The sequence below is a fragment of the Carcharodon carcharias genome, chromosome 7, assembly GCF_017639515.1.
Source record: "Carcharodon carcharias isolate sCarCar2 chromosome 7, sCarCar2.pri, whole genome shotgun sequence".
Taxonomy (NCBI): domain Eukaryota; kingdom Metazoa; phylum Chordata; class Chondrichthyes; order Lamniformes; family Lamnidae; genus Carcharodon; species Carcharodon carcharias.
The window spans coordinates 129495953-129511191 of record NC_054473.1 but is presented as its reverse complement, the minus strand read 5'-3'; the positions used below and the strand labels follow the sequence as shown (position 1 = coordinate 129511191).

At 42.5% G+C, this 15239-nt stretch overlaps 1 protein-coding gene across 1 annotated transcript in view; it reads right to left on the bottom strand.

The window, feature by feature from the left end:
• The window catches only part of LOC121280051, a 76352-nt gene that overhangs the window by 8588 nt on the left and 52525 nt on the right, over positions 1 to 15239 (bottom strand). The window contains exon 11 of the mRNA XM_041191680.1: positions 8229 to 8594. Coding sequence (XP_041047614.1) covers positions 8229 to 8594 — 366 coding nt within the window. The remainder of the gene's footprint in view (positions 1 to 8228; positions 8595 to 15239) is intronic.

Here is a 15239-nt window from a genome sequence, read left to right as displayed (position 1 = left end):
TAGTTAATGGTTTGCATCCACACATTTAATTTTACAGATTAATTTCCTCCGCAGCATTTGTTTCAAGCCAGCAAGGTTAATCTCTACTCACTCTCACACTTCTTGCAGAATGTATATTACCCCACAACGAATGATTATCTACATGACATTCAATTGGCATACTATCTTCAGTACATCCATGATACAGGATCCTACTTAAAATATTTGACAAATAAAATCCCATATCCATTGCCTTGGCAAGAGCCAGTGTTTCGGTTGTCAGACTACTTTTTTAACCCTTTTTATTTTCCTAGTATCCTGAGCTAAAGGGTTTCACATCCCATTCTCATTTGAAATATGAAACCAGCTGTGCTGGAAGCTGGAATGCCCATAAGGAAGATTAGCATCATAGTGTTTATCTTCAACACATCGAAACAAGCATCTGGTCTAATCTGAATGCACAAATAATTCAAGCTTTGCAACTACTCTGCCTCTTCTTTAGGTACAACTTCACCTTTCCGTGATGACCAAGTACGATTAACTGAGATTGGACTAACACTCTCTAAATAGGATTATTGATTTAAATTTATTCCAGACCTACCTTGCTTAATAAATAAACCAATATATTCAATAGCCCCACTAGCCTGGTTCCCAATTTTAAATTCTAATCTTACTAATAACACATTTCTCAAATTCTGCAGCACCACTCCATAAAAGACATGCATCAAAAATGCCTGAAAGTTTTCCTTTATTATACCAATAAAATATTCTGGGAATATTTTTAGTTCAATGCAAACTATTTAGCAAAACAGATCTCACCAAAAAGTACCAGACCCTGAAAACATCCAGGCCAGAGAAGCATTCATTTAGTTTCCTAAGTTTTCCATCTGCCTTTGCTGCCCCTTTGGGTGGTTTCAGAAACAATTCTCTCTAAAAGGTTATGTGTCAATTGGCCATGAATGTGGCAAAATGAGATAAATGGTTTATTAAATTTATTTTACCGGCTGTGGGAGATCCGACTCTAACATCCATATCACCCCGTCACTCTTCAAAACATCTAGCAATTAGCCTCGATTTAGCCTTCATTCCCATGAGCAAAGACCTTTCAGTACAAATCCACCTTTGCGACAAAACTGGTTTGACCCCGATCTGATACTTCAGAATAAACTCTCTTCAACTATCTAGCTCCCGTTGTTTTGTTTCTCTTATTAGTCTATCCTCAAGTTTATTGACAGCTGCCAAAACTTGATGATCATGAGGAACTTCTGTTTCTAGTTCTGTTGCGACAGTGTTCTTTGGTCTTTATTTCATCATTTAATCACTTAAAGCTATGACCTCTTTTTCCACTTTTATGTCTGCCAGGACTGCTGCTGTGACATCTCCCTCTTGCACTACTGTAGGCTCTTTCTCCAGTACACAACTGTTTTCTGACACAAGAGACCCTTTCAGACTCACATCAGTACTTGCACTGCACTTTTTTACTTTCACTCCATCATGCCAGACCCACTTCTTGGACATTCAGCCAATATTTAAACTTGCCAGTAGTTTTTCCTGCATGTCCCACAATAGTTGTATCACTCCACTTGTTAAACCCTTCTGGAATATGTCTCCCGAGTACCCACTCTGAGCAATTGGCCAGTGAACGTGATAGCTCTTCGTGAACACTCACATTACCATTATCCAGCCTTTGATCAACCGCATTCTGTTCCTCAAGACCTTCATCATGGAACATTTCAGTATTTGACATACAAGGTGCCTCGTTTACTTCTATTAGCTGTTCAGAGTCCGAGATTTCGGAATCATTTCTAAGGAATAAACCTTAACAGCTTGATTGCTATGTTTGAAAAGTCCTAACTTATCATCACAAAATTACCACACCAGGTCCTTTCCACTTCCTACGACCCTTTCTTTTACTGTATACCAAAACTCTTGATTTGAAGTCTGTCTCAGATGGTCTTACACAATGTCTTAGTATTCTCTGAATCTTCTGAGAGATCTCAGCCTTGACAAAAGCCTGTCCCTTTGCATGTAAAGCATTCAAAATATGCAGCAAAAAGTGAAATATTTGTAGTACTTTCTAACACAGGGGATACAATAATGTCCTGACTGGGTAAACTGCAGGTCAACTGAATTTCCAAAATAATTTTTTTTTTATCATGCTTCATGTCAAGTTTCATTTGTGCCTTTTCATAGAATGTTTACTCAACAGCATAGTTATCTCTCTAGAGACCACATTAGCACTGATAAACTGACTTATTCCAGTTATTTTACATGGAATTGCAACTATCTTTAGAGATCTCAACATCCTGTCGTCACCAAACCGAAAGCAAGAACTTTGATATTCCTTAAACCTGCATTGACCTTCTCTAGTTAATAAATCATGGTAACATTTGAACCAGATGTCCCATGTACTGTTGAAGCACAAGCACTATCTAGTACTACACAGTTAAAGATTTCCACATTCATCACAGAACTAAATCTCCTTGCACCCAGTACAATGTATTTGAATCATCATTATCATCATCAGAATTCTCTTTGACATTTGTCATGTGTCATTTTGAGAACCCTGCATCTTCCCTGTGGGTAGTTTGTTGCATAATGATATTTCAAGTCACACCTGAAGCACCTATTTGCTGTTCCTCGGGCATTCCAGGGATTAATTTGCCTATTATTGCTGTTCCAGTTTTGTCTTCTGCTGTCATAGCTGGATCTACTAAAGGTTCTTTCATTCTCATTTTGCCTGTCTTTAATCCTCCGAATGTAGAGAAGCCGGTGTCCATTATCTGGTCTATCTCAAAATCTGGTGATCATTGAGTCTTCTATTCTTTGTGTTTAGTATGGAATGTTTCTTTTACTCCATGAAGGCTCAGATAAATGATTGCTTCTCCAAGATTATTTTTCTTAAGGCAGAAGACATCTGATTCAACAGGGACACCTTCTCTGAGAATCGAACACCAGTTAGAACCAACAGCCTGTCCATATGAGAGATCTTAGCATGATCCAGTAATTTCAATGCTAGTACGATTCAGGGATTCTCAAATTGAATCCTTCTGTTGACAATCTGTTGAAGTCCATGATTTATTCTTCTATGGAACGATCATTTCTTTTCTGAAATCTATGAAATTCTGACCATGCCTCAAGAGACATTTAACAGATCATCTTTATTATAGATTTCATCCAAGAACACTATGCAACTGATGAGCATCCAGCTCACAAAACTGTTTATTTCTGATAAGAAGCAACGACATCATGGCCATACCTTGTTTTCTCTTTGGTGGGATCATTCTTCTTCCATTGTTCCACTGGTTACCTGGTTCGGACTCCAAGAACATGAGGGTAATCATATGCTGACAATTTACACTTGTTTTCTGCCATTTTCCACAATGGTCACCAGAATTTTAGTTTTCTGACTAAAAATATTTTCTTCATTTCCAATCTTCACCTTTAGGCTACCATTCTCTGCTATCATGTTAGATTTTAGAAAGCCACATGGTGAAGGATAGCACTGGAGACAATCTTTATACACTTCTGTAAGCATTTATTTACAGAAATATATATTACAAACATGCACCTCCTCACCCAATAGCCACAGTTTCAGTCAGTTTCTTCTTGTAGAGGCACACGTGAATCCCCAGATAATTCCCACCACTTTCATATAATGAGTATACAATTAACACTGCTGATCAACATTTTGGTGCCCAATACCTGGTGGTCTGTGAGCCATGCTCAGTGCTCCCCCATGCTGACTCCCCTCAGAAATGAGACAGCCTATTCAGTGCAGTAGTGGGCAAATGTTGGATATGTCGTCTTTCAGGTGAGACATTAACAGAGGCCCTATCTGCCAGCTCAGCTCCTGCAGCAATTTTGAAGAGTAAGGTGTTCTTCCGGTATCTCAGAATGATTACAGCATAGAGGGAGGCCATTCAGCTCATCATCTCTGTGCCAGGTCTCTGCAAGAACAATTCAGCTGTCCCACTCCCCGACCTGTTCCCCGTAGCCCTGTAAATGTTCTCTTTTCAGGTAATTATCCAATAACCTTTCAAAAGCTATGTTTGAATCTACCTCCACCGCACTCTCAAGCAATGCATTACAGATCCTATACACTCGCTGCGTGAAAATGTTTCTCCTCACCTCTGTTTCTTTTGCTATCCACCTTAAATTGGTGCCCACTCGTTCGTGATGCTTTTGCCAATGGGAACAGTTTCTCTCTGAGTACATCCTTCATGATTTTGAACAACTCTTTGGTCCAGAACATTGCTTGGAGGGCAGTAAATTACCTAATGTCAACTGGCATTCCAGCTCTTCGACTCTATGTAGTCAACATCAACAACAACTTGTATTTACATAGCACCTTTAACATGGTAAAACATCCTAAGGCACTTTACAAAAGTGTTATCAAACAAAATTGCACACTGGGTCACAGAAATGAATAATAGATCAAGTGGAGGTAAGTTGTAAGGAACACCTTAAAAGGGGATGAGAGAGAAGAAGAGATAAGGGCAAGTTTAGAGAGGGATTTCCAGAACTTAGGACTTAGATCGCTAAAGTCCTGGCCATTAATAGTGAACCAATGAAAACTGGAGATGAGCAAGATCCTCCAAAAATTGGAGGAATGCAGAGAACTCGTAAGGTTGTCAGGTTATGAAGCCTGTGTGTACACAAGTTGGTTATTACATTTGTCTACAAAGCAGTGACTGCATTTGAAAAGTAATCCAATATTTAGACAGAAGCTTTCTGATATACGTATAGTCCATTTTTTTTCATTCAATGCCTTCTGAAGATAAGACTTATGGTGACACAGCTGCCCTCCAGCACCTTAAATAAAAAAGACCATTTTTTAATGGCACAGTTGAGATAATGAATGTGGGCATGCTATTCAAGTGTGAAGGGCTTCACAGTGAACCAATTACTGCCATCACATGATGCACGTAGCTGCTCTCAAGTATGGGCTACTGAATGGCAAATCGTTTTAGGAAAAAGGACCCGAGCTGATACTTCCCCTCTGAGTGTAGAGGCACAACGTTTTCTAAATCCCCACTGCCACACATCTGAGAGTGGCCATATCCACACTGACCATATGACCCAGCATCAAACCAACTAGTGTGGCAGGGAGGTGGTGAAGTGGTATTATCACTGGATTAGTAATCCAGATACCCAGGCTAATGCTCTGGGAACCTGGGTTCGAATCTCACCACAGCAGATGGTGAAATTTGAATTCAATAAAAATTTTAGGAAAGGAAATCTGCCTTCCATACCTGGTCTGGCCTACCTCTGACTCCAGAACCACAACAGTGGCTCTTAAATGCCTCTGAAATGGCCTAGCAATCCACTCAGTTGTATCAAACTGCTAAAAAGTCTGAGAGGAATGGAACCAGATGGACCAGCTGGCATCAACTGAAGCACCAGAAAGGACAATGGCATATTCAGCCCTGGCGATCCTGCAAAGTCCTCCTCAACAAAATTGGGAGAGCTTTCTTGCAGACAAGTCAAGCAACAGCCTGACACTGTCAAACTCACAGAATCATACCTTACAGATAATGTCCCGGATATCCCCATCACCATCTCAGGGTATGTCCTCTCCTATCAGCAAGACAGAGGTGGTGGCATGATGGTGCCACAGCCGGGAGGGAGTTGCCCTGGAAGTCCTCAACATCGATTCCGGTCAAATATGGGCAAGGAAACCTCCTGCTTATTACCGCGTATCACCCTCAGCTGATGAATCAGTGTTGGAGGGAGCACTGAGGATGGCAAGGCTGCAGAATTTACTCTGGGTGGTGGACTTCAACGTCCATCACCAAGAGTGGCTCGGTTGCAACACTGCAGGCCGAGTCCAAAAGGACATAGCTGCTAGACTGGGTCTGAGGTAGGTGGTGAGGGAACCAACAAGAGGGAAAAACATACTTGACCTCACCCTCACCAACCTGCCTGCCACAGATGCATCTGTCCATGACAGTATCGGTAGGAATGAGCATCGCACAATCCCTGTTGAGACAACTTTCTGTCATCCTTTTGACGATACCCTCCATCGTATTGTGTGGCGCTACCACTGTGCTAAATGGGATAGATTCGAACAGATCTAGCAACTCAAAACTGGGCAACCAAGAAGCACTATGGGCCATCAGCAGCAGCAAAATTGTGCTCATCCATAATCTGTAACCTCATGGCCTGGCATATCCCCCACTCTATCCATCATCACCAAACCAGGGGATCAAGCCTGGTTCAATGAAGAGTGCAAGAGGGCATGCCAGGAGCAGCATCAGGCATACCTAAAAATGATGCATCAACCTGGTGAAACTACAACTCAGGACTACTTGTGTGCCAAACAGCATAAGTAGCAAGTGATAGACAGAGCTAAGCGATTCCACAAACAATGGATCAGATCTAAGCTCTGCAATCCTGCCACATCCAGTCGTGAATGGTGGTGGACAATTAAACAACTCACTGGAGGAGGAGGCTCCACAAATATTCCCATTCTCAAAGATGGGAGAGCCCAGCACATCAGTGTAAAAGATAAGGCTGGAGCATTTGCTACAATCTTCAGCCAGAAGTGTCAAGTGGATGATCCATCTCGGCCTCCTCCAGAGGCCCCGAGGATCACCGAAGACAGTCTTCAATCAATTTGAATCACTCCGCGTGTTATCAAGAAATGGCTGAAGACACTGGAAGTTGCAAAAGCCAAAAGCCAAGACAATGTTCCAGCAATAGTACTGAAGACTTGTGCTCCAGGACTTACTGCACCCCTAGCCAGGCCCATTCCAGTACAGCTACAACACTGGCATCTGCCTGGCAATGTGGAAAATTGCCCAGGTATGCCCTGTACACAAAAAGGACAAATCCAACCTGGCCCCATCAGTCTACTCTCGATCATTTAGTACAGTAATGGAAGGGATCATCAACAGCGTTATTAAATGGCACTTGCTTAGCAATAACCTGCTCACTGATGCCCAATTGGGGTTCCGCCAGGGTCACTCAGCTCCTGACTTCATTACAGCCTTGGTCCAAACATGGACAAAAAAGGCTGAACTCCAAAGGTGAAGTGAGAGTGACTGCCCTTGACAGTGTGTGGCATCAAAGAGCAAAATTGGAGTCAATGGGAATCAGGGGGAAACACTCGACTGATTAGAGTCATACTTAGCACAAAAGAAGATGGTTGTGGTTATTGGAGGTCAATCATCTCAGTTCCAGGACATCACTGCAGGAATTCCTCAGGGTAATGTCCTAGGCCCAACCATCTTCAGCTGCTTCATCAATGACCTTCCATCATAAGGTCAGAAGTGGCGATGTTCGCTGATGAATGCTCTATGTTCAGCACCATATCCAAATGCAGCAAGACCTGGACAATATCCAGGCTTGGGTTGACAAGTGGCAAGTAACATTCGTGCCACACAAGTACCAGGCAATGACCAACCATCCTCAACAGGAGAGAACTAATCATCTCCCCTTGATGTTCATTGGTATTACCATCACTGAATCCCCCACTATCTACATCCTTGGTGGGGGGGGGTTACCATTGACCAGAAACTGAACTGGAGTAGCCATATAGATACTGTGGCTACAACAGCAAATCAGAGGCTAAGAATCCTGTGGTGAGTAACTCACCTTTGACTCCCCAAAGTGTGTCCACCATCTACAAGGCACAAATCAGCAGCGTGATGGAATACTCCCCACTTGTCTCAATGGGTGCAGCTCCAACAACATTCAAGAAGCTTGGCATCATCCAGGGCAAAGCAGCCTGCTAGATGGGCATCCCATTCACGAACATTCACCCCCTCCACCGCCGATGCATAGTGGCAGCATTGTGCACCATCTACGAGATGCACTGCAGGAACTCACCAAGCTTTCTTAGACAGCACCGTCCAAACCCACTCATGCTCAGCAGTTTTGATATCATTTGGGACCCTACATCAAATACTAGTGTGAAACAGAAATTAAAATTTCTATGTTTTCTTGGAGGCTAAGTGAGAAAAGTATAAAAAGGAAACAGAAAAATATTTATATGAAAATGTTGCAAAAAAGTTGCATTTTCACAAGGAGAACCAATAACAACTATTTTGCAGAATATACAGAACAAATGGTGAGTAATATTGAAATACATAATTTGGCACACTTTTCAACCCAAGAAAATTACTCTGATAGTCCCTTCAATAATGTAAGATACTTATTAATTTCTGCACAATTTCATGGATTCAGCAACATTACAACACAATAGTATGACTGAAATGCAATATGGTGATCTATTGACTCCTCACCCACTTGAAGATCCTCAGTGATTTTCTCCACAGTACAATCTATTTGGTGGTCTGTATCTGTCAAAATCTTTTCCTTAATGAGATGGAGGGAGCTGGCTCTTCCTGCATAGGGCATCTTTACAGATTCTTCTTCACGTGGTACTGATAATTCAGTTTCTTTCTCTAGGTCAAGCCCTGAGCTCAAACCAAATTCATTTTTCATTTCTTCAGTCCCAGCTGAAGCAGCATTCATCCCATTGCATTTTGTTGGCCAGGGTGAAGTATACAGTTCAGTAGCAGCAAGTTCATCCTGCTGTGTTTGAGCACTTGATTTCTCTTTCCCGGTGCTGTCACTTGATGCGTCCTGTACTTCGGGGATCGGTTTTTCTAGATTATGAAACAAAAATCCTTTCTCATTACTTTATTGCTTGGAAGTCATTCCATAACAAAATAAGTAAAGACAATATAAATTTTTACATTTTTTGTCAAAACTATATTATAACCAAACTCATTACGTTCATAAGAAACTGTCATTACTAGCACAAGTTAATATGTTGCAATCGTTATCTGGGTACATGGCATAGCAATCTAATAGTAAATTGCCAATTCATGCCAATAGTTTTACCAGGATGAGTACTTGGTCTGTCATTGGTTTATCCTGGGGAAGATCAAAGCAATCTTCTGCAGAGCAGAAAGAAAAAAACAAGATAAGCCATGCAGGCTACTCTTTTACAAAACCCTTTATTCACTTTAACAATGTAATTGGAAGGCATCCCTAATGGCTCAGCTCGAAAAGGCAGCATGTAGCTGAACCCTGCAGACTAGAAGGTTCCAGATTAAAATCCTGGTGTATTGGTTGATCCTAGAACAGCAATAGTAGACGGCTACGATGCTTTAATTATGCAAGGTTTTGAAAATTGATCATCTATTGGAAGTGCATGTGGACAATAAGCAAGGAGAATTGAGTTGTGATTTGATCTCCCTTTTGCCTCCACCACCTCTCAAGTCTTCTTGAAAACACAAATTTCTAAGATATTTGTTGTTACATTGTGTTGTAACTAGAACTAAAAAGGAATTTTGTGCTGTACTTTTTTTTATTTTGGCAGATTTCTTGGATCGTGCTTTTAATCAATTTGGTTTGAAATGTTAATCAAGATAGTTGCATGTCTTGAATGTCAGTATAGTTTCAGTACATGTTTCTCTTTCAATAGAAAATTATTTTTTACTGCTGTAGGTTGGCTTTGGGACCTTTCCACTGCCATCACTTTTCCATATAATTGTTTTTTTTTTCCCACAATGGAGATCATTAGGTCAGAACTCAACTTTTGTGTGTTGGAAAATGCCCTAACAATTCTGAACTTTATCAAGTAAGCTAACTGACAAATTAGTCTTGAATGGTTATGGACAATGGCAGTAAAATTTGTATGGATCTTCGCTTCAGTAAAATTGGACGGTGGGTTACAGATCCTCTGTTCTTTCTGAATTCCAAGCTGTTAGAAGAGCTCTGCAATGTAAGCTCTGGTTAGGTGCACTGTGAGAGAAGATCTAACGAACCAAAACCAAACAAAACTATAAAGATATTGTTGGAAAAGCATTTGTTGTGCTGTGTTTCTAACCAAGAAAAGACACTAAGCTTTATGGCTACAGAACCACTGCTTTTTCTCCAAAAACCAAACATTTATGATTTTTAGCTCTGTGCATGAGACAAATTGCTAACTTTATGTTTTATTGTCAGTAAATAGATATCGTACAGTTCTGATCTCTGATTTGATATGTGTTTCCAAGTAAAGGTTGAGAATGCAAATTGCATACTGAAAGAATTAATTAAGACCAATTGGCTTAGATGATTTTTGAGTTAGAAAATGTTGAAAATCTGGAATGGAAACAAAAATAATTAAGTACACATCAGGCCCATTAGCACCTGAAAAGAGAAATGATAACTCAACATGTTAAGTGATCAATTTCCTGCAGAATTCTGTTCAAGTCCTGATGAAGGGATTCTACCTGAAAATTCAACCTATCTGCATTTTTCAGGTGCTGATGGACTTGTTTTGCATTTCCTGCATTTCTGAATTTTATTTTGCATGTTGTGTGTTTTGTGATTGTGATTCAGAATATAAATACCTACTTGCAATTACTCAAGGACCCCAGACTCCTATGAACAAGTCACTTTACAACTCAGTTGGGGGAGGTGGAGGCATAGCGGTAATGTTACTGAAATGGTATTCCAGAGGCCCAAAGTAATGCTCTAGGGACATGGATTCAAATCCTACCATGACAGCTGGAGGAATTTAAATTTAATTAATAAATGTGGAATATAATGCTAGTCTCAATCATGGTGGCCATGAAACTATCATCAATTGTTGTAAAGACCCATCTGGTACACCTATGTCCTCTAGGGAAGGAAATCTGACTGACATGTGACTCCAGACTATCAGCAATGAGGTTGACACACTTAACTGTGCAATGTTCAGTTCAAGGGCAATTAGAGTTGGGCAACAAGCGTTGACTTTGCCAGTGATGCCCACATCCCATGAAAAAAATGAAGAAAAAATAACTAATTTGCAGTACTCAATTATGAATGCTTGCACACGAACAGGAGAGAGAGCATATCCTGAGTGGGACACAGCCAGAATGGGTATTCAGAATTTGGTGCAAAGTGGGAATTCGGTGCACAGGGGACGAGGTGCTCTTTGCATTTTTTCCTTGCTATCCAACTTCTTAAATCTTCAGAGTGTGCTGCAGCAGGAGAGGCTACAAGAGAAAGGAATCACCGGCAAGTAGCGGGTAAGGTAGTTACTACTTTAATCGCTTATAGTTTAAAGTCTTTTTGTGGTTTACAGTTTGTATATTTTACAGTAACAAGGATCAGAAAAGAAGGGCCCTAGAGTAATTGACTTAAAAGGTTTAATTTAAAGGGATAAGTCATGGCAGGAGCGCACAAAGCTGTGGTGTGCTCCTCACGCTCCATGTGGGAAGCCGGGGACATTTCCAGTGCCCGGGACGAGCATGTGTGCAGGAAGTGTGTCCAGCTGCAGCTCCTGGAAGCTCGGGTTTCAGAGCTGGAGCGGCAGCTGGGGACACTGTGGAGCATCCGCGTGTCTGAGAGCATCGTGGATAGCATGTTGAGAGAGGTGGTCACACCGCAGATTAAGGGACTTGAGGAAGGAAGGGAATAGGTGACCACCAGGCAGTCCAAGAGAAACCGGTAGGTAATTCAAGAGTCCCCTGGGGTCCTGCTCGTAAATCAGTATTCCGTTTTGGAGGCTGATGAGGGTGCTGGTTCCTCCAGGGAGTGCGGACAGAGCTAGGCTTCTGGCACCACAAGCAGCCTGTCTGTACAGGAGGGGAGGAAGAGCAATAGTAATAGGGGATTCTATAGTCAGGGGAACAGATAGGCGCTACTTTGGCCGTCATTGTGACTCCAGGATGGTATGTTGCCTCCCTGGTGCCAGGGTCCGGGATGTCACTGAATGGCTGCAGGGCATCCTTAAGGGGGAGAGTGATAAGGCAGAGGTCATGGTACATGTTGGTATCAATGACATAGGTAGAAAGAGGGATGAGGTCTTGTATCAAGAATTCAGGGAGTTAGGCGGTAGACTAAAAAGCAAGACCTCTCGGGTTGTAATCTTTGGATTACTCCCAGTGCCACGTAGTAGCGAGCTCAGAAGTAGGAGAATAGCGCAGATGAATACGTGGCTTAAGAGTTGGTGCAGGAGGGAGGGTTTTAGATTCCTGAATCACTGGAACAGTTTCTGGGGAAGGTGGGACCTGAACAAGCGGGACGGTCTACATGTGAACCAGAGCGGGACTAACATTCTTGCGGGCAGGGTTGCTAGTGCTGTTGGGAAGAGTTTAAACTAGTTCGGCAGGGGGAGGGGACACAGAATGTTAGCAGAATAGGGACACATCATAATACAGTAAAACAATCAAGTCAGAGGGAGTACAGCTGCAATAAGCTTCAAGGGAGTAAGGCAAGGCTGGATGGCCTTTACTTTAATGCCAGGAGTATTACAGGTAAAATGGATGAGTTAAGGGTGAGGATTAACATGTGGAATTGTGATATAGTAGCCATCACTGAAACGTGGTCGAGGGAAGGCCAGGATTGGCAGCTCAACATTCCGGGATATAGAATCTTTGGGCGAGACAGGGGAGGGTGTAAAAGAGGAGGAGGCGCTGCATTATTAGTTAAGGAGTCAGTTACTGCAGTAAGGAGAAATGATATCTTGGAGGGGGCATCGAATGAAGCTTTGTGGGTAGAGCTTAGGAATAAAAAAGGGGCAACCACATTATTAGGTGTTATAGACCACCAGATAGTCAGTGGGAAATTGAGGAGCAAATATGTGCAATTTGTGGAGGTGTGTAAAAACAATAACAACAGAGTAATTATATTAGGTGATTTCAACTTTCCCAACATTAATTGGGATAGACATGGTGTTAAGGGCTTGGATGGAGTAGACTTCTTGAAATGTGTACAGGAGAACTTTTTAGGTCATTATGTAGAGGGTCCAACAAGGGATGGTGCATTGCTGGACCTAATTCTGGGGAATGAAGCCGGACAGGTGGCTGAGGTGATGGTGGGCGAGCATTTTAGCGAGAGCGATCACAACATGGTACAATTTAAGTTTGTTATGGACAAAGAAATAGACAAGTTGCAAAAAAATGTTTTGGATTGGGGGATAGTGGATTTTAGTAAAATAAGGCAGGATCTGGCCAAGGTAGACTGGGAACAGTTACTTGTGGGGAAATCTATAAAGGAACAGTGGGGGGTGTTCAGAAAGGAAATGGGGAGGGTACAGGCTCAACATGTTCCCTCTAGGGTGATAGGAAGGAGTAACAAGCCCAGAGAACCATGGATGACCAGAGATATTCAGGTTACGATGAGAAGGGAAAAAGAGAGGCTTTTAGCAGGTACAAGGGGAACAAATCAGCAGAGGCATTAGTGGCATACAGACTGTGCAGGGTGGAGCTTAAGAAAGCAATTAGGAGAGCAAAGAGGGGATATGAGAAAGCCCTGGGTGGTAAAAGTACGGAAAATCCCAAGATATTCTATAAATATATCAATGGGAAGAGGATAACCAGGGAAAGATTAGAGCCCATTAGGGACCAAGAGGGCAATCTATGGGTGTAGCCAGAGGACATCGCTAGAGTGTTGAGTGAATACTTCACGTCTGTCTTCACCCAAGAGAATGAGGATGAAGGTATGGAACTCGGGGAGAGAGACTGCGAGGTTCTTGAGCAAATTGATATAGGGAGCAACAAGGTTTTGGAGGTGTTGGCAGGCTTAAAAGTGGACAAATCTCCAGATCCGGATGATTTGTGTCCCAGACTGCTGAAGGAGGAGATCGCAGGGGCTCTGACCCAAATTTTTAATTCCTCTCTGGCCATGGGGGAGGTGCCAGAGGACTGGAGAACAGCTAATGTAGTTCCGCTATTTAAGAAGGGTTATAGAGATAAGCCAGGGAACTACAGGCCAGTGAGGCTCACGTCAGTGGTAGGGAAACTATTGTAGAAAGTTCTGAAGGAGAGAATCTATCTCCACTTGGAGAGGCAAGGTTTGATCAGGGAGTCAGCATGGCTTTGTCAGAGGGAGATCATGCCTAACAAATTTGATTGAATTTTTTGAGGTGACCAGGTGTGTAGATGAGGTTAGTGCAGTTGATGTAGTTTATATGGATTTCAGCAAAGCCTTTGACAAGGTCCCACATGGGAAACTTATAAAGAAGGCAAATGCACATGGGATACAGGGTAATTTGATAAGGTGGATTCAAAATTGGTTTAGTTGTAGGAGACAGAGGGTGATGACAGAAGGGTGCTTTATTGACTGGAAGCCAGTGTACAGTGGCATACGTCAGGGATCTGTGCTGGGTCCCCTATTATTTGTCATATATATAAACGACATAGATGACTATGTTATAAAAACAACAAACTGCGGATGCTGGAAATCCAAAACAAAAACAGAAACAGAAATACCTGGTAAAACTCAGCAGGTCTGGCAGCATCGGCGGAGAAGAGCACAGTTGACGTTTCGAGTCCTCATGAACGGTCATGAGGACTCGAAACATCAACTGTGCTTTTCTCCGCCGATGCTGCCAGACCTGCTGAGTTTTTCCAGGTATTTCTGTTTCTATAGATGACTATGTGGTGGGTAGGATTAGTAAGTTTGCGGATGACACAAAGATTGGCCAGGTGGTTAACAGTGAGGTTGAGTGTCTTGGGCTACAGGAAGATATAGATGGGATGGTCAAATGGGCAGATAAGTGGCAGATGGAATTTAACTCTGTAAAGTGTGAGGTGATACACTTTGGAAAGAGTAATTTGACAAGGAAGTATTCAATGAACGGCATGACACTAGGAAGTTCTGAGGAACAAAGGGACCTTGGCATATGTGTCCATAGATCTCTGAAGGCGGAGGGGCACTTTAGTGGGGTGGTGAAAAAGGCATATGGGACACTTGCGTTTATCAATCAAGGCATAGATTACAAAAGTAGGTCATGTTGGAGTTGTATAGAACCTTGGTGAGGCTACAGCTGGAGTACTATGTGCAGTTCTGGTCGCCACACTATAGGAAGGATGTGATTGCACTGGAGGAGGTGCAGAGGAGTTTCACCAGGATGTTGCCTGGGATGAAATATTTAAGTTATGAGGAAAGGTTGGATAGACTTGGGTTGTTTTCATTGGAACAGAGAAGACAGGGGCAACCTGAACGAGGTGTACAAGATTATGAGGGGCGTGGATAGGGAATAGCTGTTCCCCTTAGTTGAAGGGTCAGTCACAAGGGGACATAAGTTCAAGGTGAGGGGCAGGAGGTTTAGGGGGGATGTGAGGAAAAACATTTTTACCCAGAGGGTGGTGACGGTCTGGAATGCACTGCCGGGGAGGGTGGTGAAGGCGGGTTGCCTCATTTCCTTTAAAAAGTACCTAGATGAGCACTTGGCACGTCTTAACATTCAAGGCTATGGACCAAGTGCTGGTAAATGGGATTAGGTAGGTAGGTCAGGTGTTTCTCACATGTCGGTGCAGACTCGATGG